The sequence below is a fragment of the Linepithema humile genome, chromosome 4 (genome assembly GCF_040581485.1).
Source record: "Linepithema humile isolate Giens D197 chromosome 4, Lhum_UNIL_v1.0, whole genome shotgun sequence".
Taxonomy (NCBI): domain Eukaryota; kingdom Metazoa; phylum Arthropoda; class Insecta; order Hymenoptera; family Formicidae; genus Linepithema; species Linepithema humile.
Window position 1 is genome coordinate 5,321,257 of NC_090131.1, and position 24,625 is coordinate 5,345,881.

Below are 24,625 nucleotides of genomic sequence, written 5' to 3' on the forward strand. Positions count from 1 at the left end.
ATGAAACTCTAAAAGGATTACGCGTACTGATCCTCGCGTCACCGGTCCGTGTTGCTCAACATTCGTCACATCGAACGAGCTTCGATATTCCACTTTACGAAAATTTCACGTAAATTGTTTGCAACGTGTGCGAAGCGCGCTTCGATTTGACAAGCTGCTCTAATAATTCATGCAATTTCGTATCCAAAATTAAAACATGCGACTGTAATTCCCGTTCGCAAATATTTTTCCAAATTGTATCTTCGTTGAAATGCTTCGCGATTCGACAGAAAATGTTACATACAAAACAGTCATTAATTTGGAAACCTCTTTCAATTGCATCGATGCCGCATTAATCTACGAAATTACGCGGAGCTTTCGTATTTTTATTCCGTTTCGAATGTTTGTAGAAATGATTGCAATTCACTGTTTTTTTTTACATTATGATATATTGCGATATGTTGTCTAACACATCAAAGAATTCAATTGTTTGATAATTGATTGATTAACGATTGTCCACAAATATACCAACTAGACGAGAGAATTTCTTTAACTTATAGTTGTAGATGCAATCGCGATAATGAAGCAACGCGCCTCAAACCGGAGTTGATTGCATTTGATACTTTAATATCCAGTATCAAAATTGTAACATGTTGTTATACGTTGTTACTAGAACAACTTCATGGCGACGTTATACGAGGGAGGAACTCGAACAATTTGATGCACGTAATTAATATCCTTGCGGTTATACATCTATACGTCTCGCTTACGTTGATCGCTATCCTCTCGTAGATACGCGCTGTAAAAGCGTCACCCGTTATACATACATACATACATACATACATACATACATACATACATAGAATATATATATATATATATATATATATATATACACACAACATTGATTGAACGTTTCCCCAGTTTTCGCAGTGACCGAGAGTTACCAGGTGTCGACTTCCGGAACTATCGGTTATCCGAGCTTTTCCCTAGATTGAATATTCAAATTAGTTGTTGTGTTCAAACCACGAGGAAATATATCGCTTTTCCGCTTAATTTTGAGCGTAATGCTGCCGGTAACGACAGAGAGATCAAAGGCCTCGAAAAAGCGATACGAGAGAAATTTCTTCCTTTATCTCGTTCGGGTTTTTGTAATGTATCTATTATATATTTCTTTAGTCCGCCACGTTCGTTTACATCCGTCAGATTCGCAGTCCCCATTTAGTTTATGAATTCCGCGGTAAGATGTTAAGACAAGCTAAGCTTTGCAGACTAAATTATGCTTTACGTTTTATCCGAGTGGATAAACACTTAAAATGCAATTATACTTTATTCTTTTGATATTGTCTTATAAACAGATCCTCGCGTCGTCTAATGTAAATTTAATGACAAAGGGACTTATATAATCAATAAGTAATTATTACCCGATGCGAATATGAAGGAAATGCTGTTTTATTTTATTTTATTGTGCGTCTATTATTTTCAATTTAATATTGCAACGGATTTTAACAACAGATACATATTGAATTCGTTATGCGGATAATTCATGACATAATAATTTAAATATAATTTTACATTGAATATCTTGCGAGGTTTCCAATTTTATGCTACTATTCAATCAGCGTATGAATTATAAGGTTTCCACGAGTAAGTATTTATCTGCTGTATCCATAGCTTTATATCCTTTCGCATGTATGATGCGTACAAATATAAATGCTGCATCAACCAACGTTTAGACTCTGGTCGCGTTCTCATGTTTGTACATTATAATCATCACTATATGACACAATGACCAATCAAATTCTCGCATCTCTAGGAATAATAGATATATCAAATGGAAAATTGATTGGCTATCATGTCTACAAACGTGACCATATGTGCAACAAAGTCCATCAAATGTAAAAATATAATCATCTTATTTTAGATATAATAAATGTAATTATTATGTAATATTTTAGATAAACGTTAGTAATATTTAAGCTAAACACAGTTGAGCATTATCGAATAGGAATATCGAGGAGAATATGTCAGAGAAATGTATTTATATACATTAAATTTGTATGAGAGGTTTAAAAAAAAAACCACTTTACATATTACGCAAACATGAGTCTGTCAAAACAGTCGAGTAGTTGCATACAAAAGTAGCGGTTAAGTAGTTAGGGTTTTTCCACACTTTAGCTACCTTGCTTCTGATACGTTGAAACCAAAATCTGGTATATTTTTCAATTCAGTTGACACATAATATTTATGCGTCCTGACAATATTGCCGCAGTACTATTACGGATACCGTAGTTTCGTATCCAGTATATTCGAGTTTTAGAAACAGAAAGCGATTTTCGAACGATTTAACATCGGAGTGCTTTTGAGCTTTGATTTAACCGTCGAGGAGAGTGAAACGAATATTATTTACAGTGTTGGTGCGATTTGTAAGAAGATTTAAGTTAAACTTATTCAACATGGCCGATGAAAAGCAGGCGTCTTGTTCGCCCGAGGATTGTTCCGATAAAATTGAGGTCTCTCAAGATTTCGTTTTTCCGATATTCAAGCCCTTCTCACCGGCGAATGAATATTTTTCCTCGATTGAATACTTGTCATTGCCGGAATTCGATTCGCCGTCTCGCGTGATGCCGAAAACCTCGAAGAAAACGTTCCTGAACGAGAAGTCTAACGGTGGCGAGTGCGAAACACTCAAAAAGACGGCTGAAGAGAACGATATCGAATTCTTGCGCTATAAGAACTCGCGAATGTCCTATTGGACATGCCGTTCAGAAATGGACTTTGCAAGACCAAAATACCGCAATAACGTAAGTCCTGCGATCGAAAATCTTATCCGGATAATGGGCATACCGTTCTTGTTGACGTCTGAGGACTCGCGGACACCGATGAAACGCGCCTTCTCATCTGGTATTTTCGACGGCAGAATAGCTTACGACGATTACGCACTCTTAAGTAGGAAACGTTTGGATGCGAGCTTTACCAGCCCGAAGACGCCCGTCTTCACTTCTAGAAGACACAGCGTGAACAGTCGCACGCTGAAGGCGATGTTGATGAAGGAGACCGGTTCCTCGTCATCTCAGCTTGCGCAGAAATTCTTGTCGAGATGTCAATCGTGGGAATCCGTCGATACACCACCGAGTGATGAGCGAGTTGTAAACTCTTCGCGTTATGAAATAAAAGAATCGCCACAGTGTGTCAAGATTGCAGAAAAAGACAAAGAAACATTTCAGGAGACGATTTATGTGTCTGAAATGTACTTCTTGTTGATGGCGTCGAATAGAAATCGTCGGATAAGAATGGCGATGATGAGCAGATCAGAAAGACCGCGAGCAGAGTCGAGGAACAGCGATAGCGCTTTTAGCGAGCTTACGGCTTCCGATCAAGAATAATCGAATTTAAAGTTGTATTCATACGCGTGGACGAGGGACAGCGAGTGAAAATGGAAAATTGAAAATCGATGTTTGCTGTTGACGACGTTGGCTCACATTCTTCACTTCTCGCAAATTAAATTTGTATATGTTGAAAGAGACGATGTATAATTGTGAATAATTAATTCACCACTTTTCATTAATCAGCCGCTGGCAAATAGCAATTCAGCTGGAAGTGATGCTGTCAAATTGCGTTAATTATAATAATAAATTTGCTACTACTAATGATTAACTGGCTGGATTTTTATTTAAATATAGAAGATAATAATATTTTGACAAGCTCGTCAAGCTTATGAATTTTTGATATATTTAATTGGTGTTATTTTTTCTGCAAAATCATGAAGAATATTTTAATCGCACTAAAGTTCGAAAATTTTGGAGTTATAATTCTTGATTTTGTGAATTATAAATTTTTTGTGGTTCTATATTTTGTTATATATAATTAATTTAAACTTGTGAACAATTTTCACTTATTTATAATTGCTTATTTTATAATTGCTATTTTATTGGTTTTAAATATATATATATTTTAATTTATTTATTTGCATTAATATAAAGGAGGTAAAAATTAATCAAATAATTCTACGCTTTTGTTGCATTTATTTAATGTTTATTTCGCTCACAGCATATGTATATGTGCTATGATATTGTATTCATCGTATATTCGTTGGAATTTCGTTGGAATTTGTACGTTCGACTTTATTTTTCTTGGCTGTATTGTTTTTATTGATATTCGCTTTGTCCTAATAACCTCGCAGCGCCTGATCGACAGCGGTGCTTTTCGTCTCAGTCAGTACCTAGCCATCGAACGAAACGGACGTAATAAACACTGAAAAGACGATAATTACATTATTTTACCGAAAGTCGAAGAGCGCTCTCGCAGAGCAACAACTATTCGACATGTCTGATGAGCGACAGGACGTTTTCACACCGAAGAACGCATATCACGAGAGTGTTTCGTTGCGAAATGTGCGCGAGAGTAAATCCAGCGATTCGGAAAACAGGTCGCAGGAAAAGTACTTCACACCGGAATACGAGAAGTTTTTACAATGGAGGGAAAACACTTGCTTCACTTCCGATTCGTCATCAGTGCTAGATATGAGCGACAACGAGAACTCGATGACTCAATGCAGCGAGTCGAGGACTCAATGCAACGGGTCGTTCATCGAGCAGTTTAAATCATTTGATTTGAACTCCCGTAAACGTTCTACTTCGACACCCATAAAAGTAAACGCAGCGAAGAATTCGGAGAAGAGCACGCCCGAGAGAAACGATTTGTCGACGCAGAACTCGCCCATCACGAGTGGCAGAAAAATGGACGCGACAACCGAAACCTTCGTTACTTCTGATTACTCGACTATGTTAGTCGACAATGCTAACTCGGTTCTATCCAACGACGATAGTTTAACGATGATTGACAGTTCGACCGATCAGCCGTCGTCGCTGCGAGAAGCTCAAAACAGCACGAAACACGTTTGCAAGGACGCGAATGCCAACTTAATGCAATCGACTAAGGTTTGTAGTATAATAAAAACGGAGTCCATCCGCTTAGCCAACGAACGGTGGCACTCGACGAGCCGTCTTTCCTGATGGACGAGGAAGTATTTGAAACGGCTCGACCATCGTTACGGCAGAAACGATAATCGAATGTGTTTGTTTCAAATACTTCCTTGTCTTTCAGGCGAGTCGTTTGACGAAGAAGGTGTTATCAATTTCGTTGCGTCGATCGCCCAAACCGAAAAAAGCTCAAAGCGACGCGGCATCAACTTCAATGACGCAAACCGTATCAAGAAGCAATTGGAAGCAAAAAGCGATGAGGAAAAACAAGCCGGTCCAGACACTTCAAGCGCCTCAGCGAGGTAAACGCATTTTACCTAGCGAAAAACGGTCGATCGATAATGATTGCGTGCCGCGCAGCAATAACAACGATTTCAACCTTGAATGCCTAGTGTGTGTTTTCACATCGGTCCAACCGATGTTAAAAGATATTGTCTGCGCTACCTTGTTGTCGCCCACCTGTTAATCTGCTCTCGCAAATCGTTATCGATTCACGTGACTAAAGAATTATCGTTTATTTATTTATAAATAAAATATAATATAACATACCATGTACATATATTTGAGAATAATTCATAATTTATATATAATTATTTATATTATTAAGTGCACATTATATAATTTTCGATGTTAGTAATCGATTATATCAAAGTTATAACCTAAAATATTTCGCAGTCAAAATTTTTCTCCAAACGTGTCATAATTATCTTTGAATTCTTTACGCGTCGCTATGTAGTCCACAATCGACAAAAAATCTGGTTTTTAGTGACGATGTTGTTTTTACAGCTGCCACCACGCCTGTGTAAATATTTCAGCAAAATAACCGCAAACCGATAGGCGCGGTTGATGATTCTACATTGCGTAATCTTGAACGTCATCAACGAATATCTCGCTGACATTACACAATCGTCTTGCGTAATTAACCGAAATTAAACGCGCGAACGTTTTTATCATGGTTCTTTATTCCATTTTATTGATCTCGTTAAGACTTTTAGATTCGTTCGCGCTTTCACGCAACGACAGGCAGCGCGGAAACGCGAATGCGAAATGAAACAAATGCAATACACTCGAGGGTATTTGCACTTCTGCGTGGCGAGAGAAAATACAACTTTCTAATCCGCTATGTAATTCTTTGCGAATGCAAACTGTGATACAGAATGAGCATGGGAAAACTTGAAACCGTAAATCACTCGCTCGGGCAAGGAGCAGAGGGGAAAAAAACGAGATTACGCATCTCAGCATTTGCAGTACCTTCGTGTAACATGTACATAGTCATTAATTCTTATGAGGAGGGTACGGCACTTAGGTTGGCGCGCGAAGTCGTTCGATCAATATTTAGGCACGGTCGTCGTATGTGCGCGCCGATTTATTTGTGTGACGAATCGCTTTGTAACGCCGCGGTTTTATCTCGTAGAGAAAGGCGTTAATTGTCACGTGGGATTATGACGAAACGGCTCGGCTTTAATTAATGCCGTTGCCGTGCAGCATCGGCAGATAATCTACTTTTTATGCATGCTTACTCGGCTTAAAAATTTATGAGGTACTTATTTAAAAAAAAAAAAACTGGTTTCTTTTCTAACAGTCACAGAAGACTTTGTATACTCGGCGAGTTTTATAAAGAAAATTATATCTTATAGTTATTTTAAATATTTAATAGTTTAATAGATTTTTTTTCTTGTAAATTTTATTTGAACAATGATGATTATCCTTCTAATTGTTTGTGGTTTATTTTTTTCAGATGTCCCCTTTCCACCGTCGCATAAAATGACAGTGGCAGAAGTCTTCGATGAGCGGACAGGATCTCCGCGGCCGGAGGTCCTGAAGCAACACTTTATTCTCGAAGGCAGGATCGACGAGGCCGCGGCACTTCGTATAATCAATGACGGAGCCGCCCTTCTTCGTTCGGAAAAAACCATGATAGACATTGAAGCTCCGGTCACCGGTGAGTAAAAAATTTTAATTTCTATTAAAGTAAGTTTGTGTGATTTCAACATTAATTATCGTATCAATGATCGTCGTCGGCGACGATCGTGGGGATTCTTTGCGATCTGAATAATATATGCTGCGATGTCGAGCGAAATTGCCTTGATCAACTTGAATGCAAAATATGCATGCTTTAATTAAAATCGAAATTTCGGTCCGCCGTTCGTCGCCACGCGCGCGCCTTTGCTCCTTGATCAATTATCCTTGAATTAAGTTCGTCGCGACAGCCTCCTTTGTGGCGTCCGCTGATTGTTCTGGAAGCGTAGAATAGGAGAACGTAATAAATCCCACTCTCGGCTACTTCGATCGATTCGATCCTATTTCCTTGTAGCTCTCTCCACTGCCCGCCATCATTCTTTTACGCACGCCCCATTGACAGTTATTACTTTCCGCGTCGCCGCGATACAAGTTTCATTAGTGGGATTAATGGGCTACGCGTATCCACTTTTCCTTTTTTTTTTTGAAGAATTTTGTTGACCCATTAACAATTTAACAACCGTTGTAACGTATCTGTGACTTTATTTGCGTGGCCTCTTATTATCTTTTTTTATTATTATCTTGTATTTATTAACATAGTAATTCAGTGTTTAATTAGATCTATCTCCTACCATGTATATTTATTATATTGTGATCGCGCTTAAAGTGCGCACAGCAGGTGAAAGTTTTTGCGTGAAAAATCCAGTCGTCAAAATGTTAACGGATCATTTTTGAAATACCAAAAATATTGACATCCGACCCGAGAGAGAGAGAGAGAGAAAATTTACATAAAGTAATATTTTCCAATGTCTGGTTTATTTTTAATTGACAGAATTATTTTTTTTTTTTTTTTTTTTTTTTTTGTTAAACGCCGATGAACGATTGCAGAACTACAAAATATTGTTTTCAATTTTCGTGGTCACTATTAATTATAAGATTTTGACAATAGAGAAAATTAAATATTGCGATTAATTTAGAATATATTAAGAATAGCGATTGTTGTAATTTATTTAAAAATTTATCTAAAAATATTCACGTCTCTTCCCTTCTGCTTAAGTGGCGAATGCATTTCTACAACATTTATCAAATTTTGTGTCAATCGTGTACGTGCGCGTTCGTGGCAGCCACATGCTGATATTTTTCACGCAATAATATGCTTGTCGCTCGGAATCGATGGTCAGCGAATCGGCCGTAGAGATTTATTCACGTCGGTCGGCGACTGGAAATCGGTCGTCTCTTTCCTCTTTTCACGCCCGTTTCGCATGCTTTTTCGTTCCTTCGGTGCTTGCCGCGCCATCCGTCGTCCGCGCGTCTGATGCATCCTCTCACGCCGCGGCGTAATTCATCTTTCCGCCCAACTACGGCCACCCTACTACGTCCCAGTCCGCGATGCGGATCCGCATTCGACAACCAGACGCCCGGTGCACCGCAATTTCTCTCTGTCCCCGGCCCTGCTCTTCTTTTTCTCCTCCCTTCGCCGGTAACACGTGTGCCAAAAGCGAGCGGGAGCTTTGCCGCAGCTTGCGCACTAGCTATTATCTCCGACAAAACGGCGACGCGCTGAGAAGCTTCGTCGTCCCCATTGGGACAGATATTTAGATCGGATCCCTTTAACGATCTCCGAACTTTCAGTCGAGGGGAAAAAGTAGGTATATTGACGTGGAAATCTTCTTTGCTCCGAGCTGGTCTGATGAACTGTGGCATATACTGGGTATCAGGGAGTTAATCCGGAATAAGAAAAGAAAATATGAAGCGCATGCTGACCTATTGGAAAATTAATCGACGTCCACCACGTGCCTTGCATTTGAAAGATTGATACGCGCGCGTCCAAAACTATTTATCTTCCTCCCGAAAGACATTATGTGCTTCTTAATTTGACTCGTTTTAATTTAGCTTACTTCAACTCAATTTATAATTAATGCGCTGGACTTGGAAAAAAAGGTGTACAATTTATCTGGAATTTTTTTCGCATCTTCCTCTCAATAGCTCGCACGATTGCGCAATTAGCGGGCGGATCTAACGATTTTCATTAAGTGTGGCGTCTGAGATTGGTGGCGAGGAGGATCGAATCGCTCTTGGATAATTGGGAAAAGAGCGGGTGGCACATTGGAGTCTTCTTTTGAAGCGGGGTTTCTTTCTGCTCGTACGGCTTCGTAACGCGTTTCTTTGATCGACGTATAACCCTCGATTGTCCACAATCACCAGGCGGCTCAAATCTCACACGAATAGGCGGCTCAAAGAATGGGGTCAATCAGATGACGGCAATTTGTGATAGCAATTTGTGCTTTCACTTCTTTCCAGCGCAACTATATATATCGCGTATTAAAAATACACGTTGATTTCTGAATTACGTCTTTGAAGTTATTATTAAAGTTTAGGATTTTCAAAGATTTTTAGGGGCAGTTCTTTTGAAGTTGAGTCTCTTCTCGAAAAATTTTACAATCTTATCTTTCTGTGCTACGTGTTCCTAGCGAGTTTAGAATAGAAATTAAAATTCTTACATTTATTAGAAAAATTAATGTAATCCTAGATATTCATGATTTACAATTAATATAAGGTCACAAAGTAAGGTTGCAAAAAAACGACATTCTTTAACGAGGGATTTGCATAGAAATTTTTTTTGGGATAAAAGTAGAAGAATAATATGTATGTATGTAATAATACATATGTGTATATATGATAAACTGAGATTATAGCTGATCGACGTTAGTAAAATCGTCTCTTAACTTCCCATAAAAAATCTTTTTTCGAGAGCCGAGTCGCATCTCATGAACGAACTTTGCGAGTATTCAAATTAATGATAATGGCTTGCTCGAACATGGTCGATTAGTGCGTTTCTTTTCATCGTGAAGAAGTAGCCATTTCCACCGTCCATAGAGCGAAGTGCCTCGTTTCAGCTCTCACGTCCAGTCTTGCTCTCCGTCCGCGTTATAAACCGGATAAAACAGCGCATTACGTTAATCGCTTCGACGTTGCGCTAATATCCTTTTCCTTTTTTCCTGCTCATACAATTTTTTTTACTTCAGAACTAGTACTTTTGTTACGCGCGGTCATGAAGCTTTACTACGGTTCCCGCACTTGCGTTTCATGTCTTTGCGAAATAGAAAAAGTGGTGAAACGATCGAAAAAGTACCGCTATTACCGCGAAAGTTAGTGCCGATCGTCAAAAAGCGTTATCTTAAAGAAAAAAAATACGTAGCCATTGTAAACTAACTTTTTTACATTTTAGCATAACTCGATCGTATCATTGAGCGTAGTTCTACGCGTGGGAGTTTCGTTCGCATTTACATTTAACGTTAAACACCGGCAGTGAATACGAGCTTTTCAATCTAACTTTTTCCATTCGAGATTTCGTACATCGACATTTCAGAGCATCTGAGATACTTATTGTTAGATAAATAAACGCTCGACAAGACGTCTCAGATCGTCGTAACAGCGCCGCGTTATTCGGCAGCAAGCAACGCTCTCTCACTTCGTCCGTTTGGCGAAATGATTTTCTATTTGTTCGCCATGCGGGCCGGCCGTGTATCGGCCGTTTTATTTGGACGTGCGCTCGCGGCAAATAAAACTTTAATTTCGGTAACTCAAACACATCACCGAATACGCTTCGTTTTCGTCGCGATTGTAAATTTGCGCTCGGCTGAAAATCTAATTCACCGCGTTCCCAATCGCGCGTCTTGCGATCGCACGTTATTTAGAAACATAAATTAAGCATTTATCGTCGCCGAGGATTGACACACCGCTCTCTTTTTTTTTTTCCTTGTTCGCTCTGCGGCAACCGCAACGCGGAAAACCGATTGTCGGCGCCGCGGCTGGATACCCGAAAGGGAACATTGTTGTTATCTAACGGCGTGCTATCTTAATTGTCTTCCTGCTGTGTCACGGTAAAATTGATACGGAGCCGGAAACATGGTTATGCGAGCGTCGTGTTGACCGAACTCGGGTGTAGGAGCATAAATTATTCATACAAGTGTGAGCGGTTAGAGGGTAGGCGGGGAGGACGGCGGCAAGTACGGGTCGGAACACAGTGGCAATATTGTTCGGCCGCTATAAAGCATCCTAAAAAGCATTAAATATGTTTGTCGTACGTCGGTAGTGCCGTCAAATCGATGTCGCCCGTCTAAATATTGAACTTTATCGATAACTGGCAGGATGAGTAATGTATAGACGGAAAAGTAACGATAAATATATATTTTTCGGTATCTACTTTCGATCGCGCGTTTCGCTTTTAGTGGCGGACAGTCGCGCCTGAAAGCGCACTAATTACGCGGAACTCTCGCGGCAACGCGATTACAGCCGCGATCATATCGATCGCGTGGTGCTTCCGTTCGACGGTCTCGAATTTCAACCAGTCTACAGGGCCAACTTCGCCGCGCGCCGTGATATTCGTTGTATGTAAACATTCCGGCACTCGGAATCGCCCCGACTCTCTCTCTCTCTCTCTCTCTCTTTCTCTCTCTCTCTCTCTCTCTCTCTCTCTCTCTCTCGTTGGGAATGGAGTTTCTTAGTGAAAATGTCCGTTCGCGGACCATTAAATTCGGTCTAAACGTACGGACGCACGGAAGCCCGGGGATAATTGCTTACACGTTGATTACGCCTTCACACGGAACGGAATGGGCGTGGCGCGCGCGCGTTTGCGGGGGCGAAAAATCGAGCAGCTTTTACCCGCTGACGGGGGTCTATCCTCGCGTCCTTTTGCGCCGGGCAGGTAACTCCGAGTTAATACGAAGGCGATAAAGCTCGCGCGTGGTCGGTAAAAGCTTCGTGAGTTGACGTTTTAATAACGCGTTCGTCGGAGGGAGATTTTTTTTTTACGTAAAATTCTAGCGGGCGTCTAGAAGCATCATCGCGCCGACCGAGTTTAGACGATTCGTCCGCGTCGCATCGTGACGCAGAGCGGTCAAAGTGCGGTGGCAAAAGTCTGCGGAACGGCGGCACAATATGCGCGAACGGTGAATTATTTATAAAATTCCCAGAGGAGAGCGCGGAGAGCGCGAAGTTGCAGAACAACTCTCGTGGAGCATTAATTGACTCCATCGTCGCGAACATGTGTGCGTTTGTGTATGCAGCACGTGGGCGTTTAATATGTTACGTCGGCACAATGGCGACGAAGCCATCTGCGCGCGGGTGTACTCGCATACTCGCCGCGGAGTCGTTAATTATCTAAAATTAAATAGTAACGAGACGAAGTCTCTGTATGCCCGCTTTAGCGACGCTGACGAACTGACAGGAAGCTTCTCCCAATTTTCTTCCTTAGCGCGAAACCGAAATTCCTCCGAAAGCAGGAGCTTTAATACTTGATGCTTTAATGCATACGTAGTTTGTAGCCAATACCGCTCGCAGGTGTCGACATATGTATCGTCGGCTACATCCCGATTAAGTCCGTTAAATCTATTAAATTTTGACAGCGCCGCATGGATTGTAATAATGTATAAATAGTTCGGGAGAACAATAGTGTTTTGTACGGAATATTTTACAGAAATATTTTGTTTTCCTTTCATTTTGAGATTATGCACTTCAATAAATATCGGAAAACGATATTATATTATATATATATTTAATTATGTAAGTAGAAATTTACATAGGAAATTTGAACAATATAGAAAATTTTTGAAATATTTGAGAGAAACAAACTCGAAACGCGAAGATAATTAAAAACATTTTGACTATCTCTGTGTTTCAAGCTTTTATATGTATAAAAACAAAAACCAATGGTAAATAAATAAATAAATTCAGAGTCGTGATGGAAAATCCAGATTGCTTGATTTTTCACGTAAATTTAATAAAAAAAATACACGAAATATTTATATATGTGTTGAACTTGAAACTTATACATATATACTTCCTTTTTTCTAATTACACAATAATTACACATAAAAAGGATAATAAATAAAATATTTTTATTCTTCCAAATTAGGCATACACTTTACGCTATATGAACGCTGAATTTAAATAATTTCTGTCTCGAGTCGATTAACGACCGATACGGCTAATCTAATAATTATGATTTAATTGTGCCTGACTATTTTCCTTCTCGAGACGTAGAAAGGAAGTCGTAGAAAAGAGACGAATGACGCAAGATCGATTCCCAAGCGGCGCTGATCCGAATACGAATTCCATTCGCGCGAGGCGATACGCGAAACAATGTGTTCGCATAAAGGACCATCCTCGGAGACATAGAATGCTCGAGAAGGCGCGCAATCGATATCGGGATAGGGTCGTGAAAGGAGAGCTCGCAGCCGGCGACGGTTCCCCCTGGTTTATCGCTCCTCTTTCGATGTGGATTCAAAAGTACGATATTTGATCCTGGCAAGGTAGAGCTACACAGAGAGAGACACAGACGTACGCGCTTTTATGTGTCGCGATGGATCGGTTCTAAATCGATATTCCTGGCGCCTCTGGATGGGCATTACGTTCGCGATACGATTGTTATCAGGACTGCAATTCTGTTACGGATCAAAAGAGTGTTATGTAACGATGACATTCGTACTCCTGCGGATGTACGAATCGTGTAATTTAATTTGAGTTTTCACGAATCGATCGCGCATTATCGCAGAACCCACGCACATTTTCTCGCTAAGAAAATATTGCCGCTTTATTTCGCGCTTCGTCGATAATTACTCGTATTGGCAGCAGCGGCGGCGATAACAGTCTTAATTATCTATTTAATCCGCGGGACCAATTTGTTCGGACGCGGATCGCCGTCCGCGCGGACAAGCGGAAGGTATTCGGCTTTATCCTCGCGCCAATTACGAGCTTAGCGAGCGCGCGCGCGACAGTCGGGTGGGAACAAAAGAATGAATTAAATGAGACGCGCTTTAACGTGAACGGTCGTCGCTTTCCTGCAATCGGGACTTCGGTCGGATGCATTATTCGCGAGATAAGTTGTACTTTTATATCGCCGTGCTTTCTCGCTCGATGAAAGAGGGAGGGAGAGAACAGAGACGTCGTTAAAGCCGTATCTGCAACGCGAGCGCATTTCCGAATGCACTCAACGCTGATATCGTTATTGCCGCATGTCCAAGATATCGGAAAGAGGAAGTCACTTCGCGAATTCACTTCGCAATGGTTCATGTCGTCCGCAGAGGATCTCCAATTAGCGAGAGCAATCTCGAGAGCTGAATATAAACGGCTCAAGATTGGCAAAAAGAACGATCGATTCGGTTTGCTTGGCGATTACGAGAGCGTAGTCGTAAAAAGGTGAATTATCGATTAGAGCATTCGTGATAAATATAAAAACGAATTGTCGATATTTCGCGCGGTGTCTGGTCTAAAAATAATACGCGAGAGAGGCACAGAGTAAGTGATGCGCATATTTACTTCTACTCTTTCTGGTATTTTCGATACATTCACTAAACTCGGGATTGTAATCACTAATTTGTGCAACGCGATATTCGTTATATAATTTATTTTTAATAACAGCATAAATTTTCTTTCTTGTACAAAATTGGCGGCTACAATATAAGACAAGGAGTAGTGATATCAGCGGTTGGTAGTCCATGCAAGCATCAAGGTTGTACCAAAGCCGGTAAAGTTGCTAGCTGTTTTCGCCGTGCCGTTATCTAATATATTGAAATATACATATTTTACAATTATTTAAAAATTAAGAAAGTGCATTTATTAAAATTGCAATTAAAAAATTAATAACTGTATTGAATTACTGTATCTAATTGAAATATAATTCAGTATATAATTTCCCGCTGGTAACATTATCCTTCGAAGTTTCTAAAAATATGGCACAAGAGAGAGAAATGTATATTTTCCATCAATTGTGATATTCATATACATATGTATAAAGTTAAAAAGATATAACAATTTGATAAGTTTTTCACAGGAGTTTCATATGGTTTCTGTAGCATTTCATTTTTTTTTCTCTTTGCGACTATAAAGCGGTTAGCACTTATTTTCATATAAACCGCGTTGCAAACTCGACGTAGACGCGAGAAAGAAGTAGCACAGAAGTCGCCAAGTCAGAATGCACTAAGATGCAGCACTGTGCAAAACTAGGTCGACTTTCAGAACGAAGAGGGATGCAAGCCAAACGCTTAATACAGCGGACTGCTGCTCAAAATTATTATCTGAGACCGCAAAAATAAGCCGAAAGTCGGCGAATTTGCATTGCTTTGAACAAAAATAACATCCATCTTTATTTTCTACTTTTATTTCCCCCCTTCTATTTTTCTTAAAAAAACAAGGTTTTAAGAACGAGAGAAAACATCTTCTATATTATATTTCATTGATCAGGAATTTCTTCGGATTTTTCGTTAAAAATGAAAAGCGAAAATCCAAAGAAACTTTTTGATCAATCCAATATATTTAGCGATACAAGCCGCGATTCGCACACTGTTTGACTCGCGATTCTTTGCATTCGCAACGGCTAGCTTAAAATACGCAACGTCGGCAGAAGGAAGATGTGAGCATAAACGCGGTGCAAAATATGAGTTTTCAAAGTGGCCCAGTAAAAGTTGGCGGATAGATCACAGAGGAAGCGGGTTATAACACAGTAAATGTCTTCGTAGATCGCCGTGCATAGTCGTTTTACGTTCCGTCACATAACTGACTATTCGCCGACTGTCATTAACATTTAATAGCTGTACAATAAAATGTACTGCGCATCTGTGTGGCTGCAGTGACGGCACGTCACAAAACGCGCAACAATATGTATAAAAAAAAAAAAGAAAAAAGAAAAAAAAGGAAAGATGTAAAACTTGGCTCTTTTAAATCGTCGAGTCAAGGTAGCCGTACCTTCTGTCCACATTGTCTTTTATTTCTTTTGTTAGACATACACAGAGTGTCTTTCAGAAAGCGCACTTCCTTTGAACTGTGTATTCTCTGTTCTATTTTGAGTTGATTTTTGTTTTATAAAAAACGCCAAAGACATGGCTTTTAAGTTATAAACGATTAAAAATAAAGGATTTTTTTTAAAAAGCTAACTCCAAAAAAAAAGGAAAATGAATAGATAATAAAATTGTATTCTTGAACCAAGTTTTTAGTTTATTATAAGATTTAATTTTGACGGAAAAATTTTAATTCGAGAATTTAATAAAAGGTACATGATGCTAAAAATTGAAAAGTTGCTCTTTGATATTTTTGCTGAAGAAAACACGACTCAAAATTAGCTCAAGAATCTATGATTTAGCGGGAATGCGCTTAATGCGGAACACTCCGTGAATCGTGTGCCAAGTATCCGTATTCGGATAAAAATACGTAAAACGGACCGGCGATGGCATCGCGGGAGCCAACGTATCGCTCATGCGGACCGTAATAATTAAGAGTAACCGATTACGCGATAGTCCGCTCGCAGATACTATCTGGGTGGGTTTCAATAACGCAGTTCGTGACTCTTTCTCGAGGTTGAGTTCACCTCGTTCGGAATCGTATCCTTGGACCTTGCGCGAGGTCAAGGACGTTCGGAAAGCGGTCGCGATTTCGCGATTTGACGAACGACATCCGGCGATGCATCGCGCAACTTTTATTTCATAATCAACCAGCGCGATTAGGAGCGCCGCTGTTCGTGTTCGCGTTTTATTGGATACCGGTGCATAGTACACGGCACGCTTTTCTTACTCTTTACTGCCCTTCCGCCTTTATTTTTTTTTATTCCGTGAAGTGTTTATCGTGAAGAAAAATTACGGCGCTCTCTCTTTCCCCTCTCATTTCCGCGATATTAATTGTGGTGCCAGCTCTTTCTTACGAACAGGAGATGTCGGATCATAAGAGTTTATTACAGAAGTTATGACATATTGGCAATATGCCGCGAACTTTTATCATGGGTTTGTCTCGAGATAATTCGAACGATTTCTGTGATGGGAAATATAAACGATTTTCGTTTCAACTTCAAATCACTCGAAGCGGGAAAGGGAGGCGAAATTTGGTAAACATTTCCGGAATATTGCAAGCTCTAATTGAACGTATAAATGCTGCTTTCTCATTTCCAAAAAGCAATTTGACCCATAACATTTGTGTAAATATTTTAAAGCGATACAGCTGACATTTTGGCCGATAATGAACAGTTAAACTCAGTCAGGAATAAATTATAGTTGTAATATCCGGCTTAATTTGACCACACGCTAAAAAATAAAGTAAAATACTTAATCGCGAAAATTTGCAACATTTCGCCGTTCGAAAAGTACGCTTGCGTGACTCGCGCATTCAGGTATTCGATATCTCGTAAGCGCGACTTAAAAGCGCAGCGAAACGCGAAAGTTTTCGCGCCGGTGTCATTAGGCTTGATATTAATATTTGATATCGCGTAGGCACAGTTTCCCAGAGTTAGAGACTGCTGTTTTATTTTTCACTCACATCGCGGCGCCTTACTTACCTTACAGCGATTCGATTTATGCCGCGCGCGCGGGCTCGTGTTTCTCCTCGAAAGTTGTACGCAACTCGCGAGTGATTATGGGTGACACGGTATTGCCTCGGAACAAAGAGGCGAGACATTTCGTCCCGCGCAACAAAGTGCGGTCGGGCGTGCGTAATTGTGCGCGGAATGTGGAGCAGATGTGTCCCGGCGACGTGTACTTGACTGGCAAGCAGCGTGTTGGTTATGATAAAGCAAACGCGGGGGTCTCGCGTTCGCGCGCGCGCGCGGGGTTCAAGGCTGTCTCGATCGCAGTCAGGGCCGATAAAGTTAGCGGGAAGTTGGACGAAATAGCGCGGGATTTACCGCACCCTTAAGTCGAGCCCGGTCGGCGGATCGTAAATTGAAATCTGTTTCGAAGCGAAGCCCGACTTTATTATCGCGCCCCTTAAACTTTCCATCGATCCGACCTCATCCATCGGCGGAGGGGGAGAGATGGGAGGGCGACGATGGCGATGAATTTATATTCGAACGAGACAACCGAGCGTGCACGGCCGTTTCGTCCGCTCGTTCCTTCGTTCGTGCGGAGAAACTAATGCGGTTAATCGAACATCACGAGCGAGACGCTCTCCATTTAGAAACGTATTTGCTACTTCGTGATTTCGAGCCATTTGAGCGGCAAGAAAAAATCGCGAAGGACTGCGAAAGCACTCTGAATAATAATGAACGCAGTTGTTATCCCAACAAAATACGCGCCTTTGAAATATATTCATATCCTTTTCAGGCTTTGTATCGTTATTTCATATTTTATGAAAACCGCGCCGGAGGTAAAACGACTTTAAACCACCTCGTAGAGCGATAGCTTATTCTATTTTTTTTTTTCCTCGGAGCGAGTCCGTCGAGGGCAGGCTCGCGTTATATCCCGCGAGCGTGACACGCGAGGATGCATGTACTCGCCCGTTTCGTAGATACGGCTGCCAGAGATAAGGGCTCGTAACGGGTGTCGGGAAAAAGAAAGCACGAATCACGAAGAAACGCCTTCGTGCCCAAGGGCCGGTTTCGCGATACAGAATCTATAAAGAATTATTTTCGCCGCTGATTTTCGTCGACGTTGCAACATTAAACGCCACAGTTAAATGCTGCGCGAAAAAAAAATACAACGATAAGAGACGATAAAGTTACGGTCGGAGAGGGTTCTAGCCACTTTTCTGTTAACATCATAATTACAGTTGAGGTTTTATCTCGCGTGAAGAAGTTTAATCGTCGAAGAACGCGGGAAAAGTTGGAGAATTGTGGAATTCTATTCGCGTAGCGATCCTTTTATACCATTACACGTTAAGATCGTCCCTGCTGCGACGTGTTACGTGCAGCGAATAGTCGCCGTGTGTAGATATTCCGGACAACGTCGCTTAATCTACGTGCCGAGCGACGACAAATAAAATTCAGACGAGCGATCTCGCGGCCGACTGGCCAGCTGCCGCAGTCCGACGAATTTCTTTTCGTGTACATCGCGAATAAATCGCACGAGTGATTCGTTAGCTCGAAACTACAACGGACGACGAGACCGAGTCTCGTTACGACCGTTTGTTTCAACACGCAATGCAATCTTCGAAAAGTGGGCACGGCGACGATAGCGCGCGGTGTAACGAGGCGTTTGAGGAAAGTAAAGTTACACATCGCTGAGACGCCGATTTATCTCACCGGCGACTTCAGAGATCTGTTCAGTACACGTACAGTTACTCGTGTTAGCGCGACGAATTTCAATTATTTTTGAAAAGTACATTTAAAATGAAAGGTATTTAATTTTTTGATTAAAAAGCTTATTAACATCATAAATGAAATATCTTGCTATCTTGTTTAAAAAAATACCTTTGTTCGTTCTATTTGAAAACGAGATACGCAAATTTTTAATTTTTGCTTTATTAACGATACTGATTTAATTAGCCTGTCGTGTTAATTAAGCTGTCAGGCTATACCGAGAATATTCGAGATCGCGGCGAAAGGATTTATCGTACTTGCGAGCGAGGACATATCGGACGGGAGCGAATTCTTTCTCCCTCGAAAGCAAGAGTAAGTTTCACCGCGTACGCACGATCGCTCCCTTTGAAGTGAGTAGCTTGCTCAGCTGGCGCGCATAATTGTAACGAGGTCAGCTTCGCGGATATCCATGAAAAATGAGAAAACGCGTATCACCGAGCGAGGTCACGCAGCGGCGAAAGATCATTACAGGCGCGCGTCGGGCTTGCGCCTTTACCGCGAGCCGCGCGAGAAAATGAGAATTGTCTCCTTTTTTTTCCTCCACAACGGGCTCCGAAATATTTCGGGCGGAATGCGAGAAATGATGGCGAGGATGCATTAAGAGAATTAAAAGCGTGCGCACGTTGAGCGTCAAAAAAAATGCGAGGAGTATTATGAGAATTCTAATAACAATTTATAATCACGGCGTTTAAAACAGTAGATCGTTTATACTCGTTTCGAATACAGATGGATGCATGTGAACGGATGGATGAATAGATAGATAGTACAAAGCGTGATTGATAGACGATATCACTAAAAAATATAACCGGAGTTTTTTTATTTTTTGACCGAACGGTAAATTCGCATCTCGAATCAGTTTTTTTTTCCACGCTAATAACAACTGGTTCAACTTTGCATTTCCAAGAATCCGATATCAGCAGCTGTAGCATATTCTGCATATTAAACGCGTCAAGACGCGACATATCGATCAGTCGTCTCTTTTAGTTGCCGCCATTCCCTTCGTCGCGCTTTCTTTTCTCTCCCTCTCTTTCTCTCTCTCTCTCTCTCTCTCTCTCTCTCTCTCTCTCTCTCTCTCTCTTTTTCTTTCTTTCTTTCTTCCCCGCCATTTTCCCATGTTCTCACGTCGTGCTAAATGTCATGAGAAATTTACGAAAATTCTGTATTATTCACCGAGAAACCCGTGATTTTACCATTGACATTGGATGGGAATCGTGTAAATTTTTAAATTTCTGTGTTGCATTTAAAAAGAGATCTTCCAATTTTGCGACGAAAAGTAGAAGCATGGATTATTATGTGACACGGCCATCTGTGATATATGATCATTACTTACTTATTTATGTCAGATGATATAATGAGCAAAATATATCGCGAGTGTAACGGCGTAATTTTCAAGTCATTGGCGAATGAAATAAATGATTTTATTCATGCAAGTTATCAACTTGTTGGCGGAGAACCGAAGGTTATTGAAAGATCGTAAATCTTTCGGTTCCTTCTTTCGCCATGATCTCGCTCGGCAGTAATCGCGAATTATATATAACATTTTTTTCTGTTGCAAAAGTATCACAGAAAAGTCTCTAAAAAATACTAACTCGAACGTGTGTTTCCGCAATCCAACGTCTCTTTTCTGTATCACTTTTTTTCACTCGTGATACGCGCGTTTTGAAATGTGCGAGGATTTAAAACACAGAGTCTGTTGAAAAATATTTTTTCTAGACTGGTTGGAGAAATATATTTATCTCTCCTTAATTAAAAATTGTATTATTAAAATTAAAATTTATATTTATTATTATTCAAAATACATTGCGTTTGTGACAATATATTTGACATGTTAAATACACAAGCATTTTTAAGACATTACTCGAATAGATTAAAAAATTTTAATTAAAGAATAACTCATCTCACTCTAAAATTCACCACTTTATGATTATTTTTTATTTTCGAAATTATGAAATTATGAATGAAAGATGACAATCTGATTTATTACATCGATTATATAATTTTCTAAAATTTGACAACAGAAATGGGAAACTATTAAACAAATTTTGAGTAATGTTTCGAAAAATTATGCAACTAATGTGAGAAATACATTTATGCAGATGTCATATAATAAAATTTTTAATTATGTTCTTTTATACTCAGTTCACACAGAAAAATTTAGAGTGAACTATGTGGGACATGATTCTCCGCGAAACTGTTTGGTCGCTTTCTGTAGTGTTTCATCATACGCGAAGTGCTTCGTCGAGTTCCACGTTCATTCGATATAAACCCGACGGCGTTTGATTACACTTCAGCCCGGTAGTCGATTCGGTGCTCCGTGCGCTTCGCGCAGACTGTACGGGTCGTTTCGTGCGCGCGGTAGAGCGATAAAAGAACCGTGTGTGTTTGCAATAAAATTTTTGCATTTTTGCGATAAAGGAAAAACGAGAACCACTCGTTTCATCAGAAGCTATACTCAGGTATCAGCCATTCCACACTTCACCATCAGCGGCTCTCATCGCCATCTATATTTATCGTTCAATTATTCCAATCTTTCTCCTCTTGGCGAAGAAGCTAAAGGGCATACTTTACCTTAAGGCATACCTTTTTTTATCTCATCATTTCTCTACACGCAAAAGTTGGAAAAGTTCGTAGTAGCGGAATAAAAAAAACATACTTGGATTAGTGACGCTCCGTTCCTCGCTGAGACGACGATCGTCGTTAGGATGTGGGACTCTTCCCACGCGTCGTAGACTCGAAGGGGCGCGTTTATCGTCCCCATTTCACTCGCGCAATGCCGCTCTTCGATTCCCCGAATCGCCTCTCGTCGGTAATCTTCTCCCCGAGAAGCAACGGGCGCGAGAACCGAAAGGTGCCATTTACGCGTTCGACGATTAAGCACACGTTATCGTCGTGTGTCGCCGGCGGTCGGGGGCGAAGGAGGGATATGAAAAGGGTCTAGGGAAGTGCCACAGGGGTCGAGTTGACTCGGCTTGCGAAACGACTGTGGGGTCGTTTTCGCCAAAGCGAAGCGGATCGTTGACATAATGTTGGTCGCTACGTCGAAGGAAGGTCCAATGTTGCCCCAGAAATTGCCATCGGTCAATTGAGGGTTCTCAATCGCACGGATAGTGTGACGGTGTCACGTGTAAGAGGTAGTGGCCGGCTCTTTTATATGAAGTGCGTCCTCCGAACGGACGGGCTCGAGGAGCTTGACCTAAACGAGCACGAGCGCGTGATTTCAGTGATTAAGTCGTGAATTTATAATGTTGCACGATCGACGACCCGAAAGTGAGAGAAAGAAAGAGGGAGCGAGCGAGAGAGAAAGAGTGAGAGAGGAAGGGGAAGGGACGACGAGGCGGGGCGAGGCAAAGCAGGCGTTACGTGCTTTCGATCGATCTATTTATAGCGCGGACAATCGCGCCCTCACTTTGATGTGTGCACTACCGATGGCCACGCGTGCCTATCTTTAGCGCCGGGTGCTTGCAACTCCGGACCGAATCCGCGTAACTTATTAACGGCGCGCTGCCCGGAGGAGGCGTTCTTGGCGAGTCATAAATCGCTCGAAATAAAATCACTACGCCGCCGCGAGACAAGCGGTGAGTCTCTCTTTCTCTCTTTCTCTCTGTCTCTCTCCCTCTTTTCCTCCTCCTCTCCTCATCCTCTTCTCGGCACGCGGTAGGCTTGTTATGATTTAGTCTGTCGGGATCGCGCCCGGAATCCAATTTCGTCTCGATCGATCGTTACGCTGGCTCGTCGGCTGCATGCCAATGGAGCCTTTCGGCGATTCTGTGACTGTGCCGCCGATGAAATTAGAGCGCCATTATCTCTCTGATTGTTTCTCTTCTGCCGGTGACAATAGATAATTATATAATTGCAATTTTATGTTCGGACGAGGCACGTGTAGCATTAGGAGAGAAGATGGTATTGTGTAACCTAGTTTTTCTTTTAGCTCTTCATGACCATAAATTGAAATATTTCCGATATTGCAATCTTCTGTTGTGGACACATGTGTATCGCGAAAGGATTCCTCGTTTTTACTTACGAATATATTGATTATTTTAATATCTGTTTTGGAACACAACTTGTTTTTTTTTTATTACATCACATATATATGTTATATTTAATGCATTACTTAAAATATGTTAATCAAAAATATTTGAACACAAAAATCAATATTTTATAAACTTCCATAATATCGGTAAATATGCGTAATGCATTATATTAATGTATAGAAAATTTAATAGGTTATAATATAATGCGGGAAAAATTAAGGTAGAAAGATGAGTTTTTATAAAAATTTTATTGCAGCAAAAGCGTCTCTGAAACAATTTGTTGTTAACATAAAATTTTATACGAGACAAATGCTTTTATATGAAGTAGATGTTTTAATTTTTCCACTCTCAATAGAATGTCTTTGAGAAGAAAAACATTATTAACGAAAGACGATTAACGTGTTCTACAAATTTTTATAATTATTACACAGAAGATATAATTAAATTCCATAATACCATTTTTTTTCTCTAACGCGCAACAACTAAACGGAATGGAAAGTAGTAAGTAATTGAAAGTTACTAAATAGCTGTCATGATATTGTTGTTGTTAGTGACTTGTTTACGCGCAGGAGGAGAGTGAATTTTTGATGGAATCTATCGAACGCGTATTTCCAGCCCGTTGATAATATTCCAGACCGCGCCGCGCGCCGTGTCGGAAAATCAATGCTGACGAAAACTATGTCAGGCATTAACCTAGACTCCTATCGGAGCCGCATCCTCTTCGGCTCTGGACGTTAATCGATTCAACAGCGATCCTTCCGCGAGAGCGCCGGACCGGTTTGTAGGTATACGCGTATGCACGATGCGCGCGAATGCGTGTCCACCCACGTTGACATGAGCGCGCAACCGGACGGAAGCGCATACACATTATGCAAAGTTCCGCTTTAAGGGATATTTATTCTGTTTACTGAAGATGTTAGGACCGACAATTCGCGCTACGCTATAATTCCTCGATAAAACGTATCGACTGCGCTCGATTAATGGACGCGTTTTTTTTAATCGCGACGCGACGTAATCGTATTCGATTTAAATTTCTATTTTTCTCACAGCAAAGCTGGATGTTGTAAGTTTAAGTGCGTCACCGCGATGAAACTTGAGAGGTCGCACTATATTATTCCCGGCACGTTCTATTTCATTATACCGCGCTATTATTTTCGCCGATTTATTCCACTTTCGAGACTCGGCGCTTTCGCTCGCATTTAATTAATCCGCTGTCGACACTCGCGAGAGATAACACGAAACGACGGAGTTTCGAAAGTCGAGCGTTCGAAAAATCTCGCTGGCGAACGCCGGTGTCCGTTAGCTCGTTATGCCTGAATTTGCTTTGGCAATCACACGTCGTTTCAGCTGTCACGAGAATCAATGAGAGCGCAGAATCCGTCAGCGAGAAGCTGCGGAAACGTGGAATTTTCTGAAGGTTTGTTACGCCGACTAACTTGTCATTCTGTTGTAATGAAATAAAGACTCGCGCGAATTATCGCGTGCGTGCGTGCGATTATACGCGACGCATACTAAATTATTTCCACACTGTAATTGTTTACCCATGTAGATTTTTGCGGCAAGACTAGTAAATGAAGCTTAATCAGCTTTATCAGATAATCAGCTTATCGTTATAA

At 40.9% G+C, this 24,625-nt stretch overlaps 2 protein-coding genes across 9 annotated transcripts in view; both read left to right on the plus strand.

Moving 5' to 3' along the window:
* Positions 1–24,625, plus strand: part of LOC105671886 (serine/threonine-protein phosphatase 2B catalytic subunit 2) — a 118,058-nt gene that overhangs the window by 31,228 nt on the left and 62,205 nt on the right. For 6 of the 8 annotated variants that reach the window (XM_012366401.2, XM_012366402.2, XM_012366404.2 and 3 more), the window contains exons 1-3: positions 4,305–4,919; positions 5,086–5,263; positions 6,700–6,903. In XM_012366401.2, coding sequence (XP_012221824.1) covers positions 4,305–4,919; positions 5,086–5,263; positions 6,700–6,903 — 997 coding nt within the window. Of the gene's footprint in view, positions 1–4,304; positions 4,920–5,085; positions 5,264–6,699; positions 6,904–24,625 lie in introns of those variants that run through there. The other 2 variants (XM_012366407.2, XM_012366408.2) reach the window with 1 other exon arrangement.
* LOC105671888 (uncharacterized) lies at positions 1,335–4,342 on the plus strand. The gene has a single exon (XM_012366410.2). The coding sequence runs from the start codon at positions 2,436–2,438 to the stop codon at positions 3,363–3,365; it is 930 nt and encodes a 309-aa protein (XP_012221833.1). The 5' UTR covers positions 1,335–2,435; the 3' UTR covers positions 3,366–4,342.

Bases quoted from the DNA above. Each gene is read 5' to 3' on its own strand.
- LOC105671888 (XM_012366410.2), top strand. From the start codon at position 2,436: ATGGCCGATGAAAAGCAGGCGTCTTGTTCGCCCGAGGATTGTTCCGAT.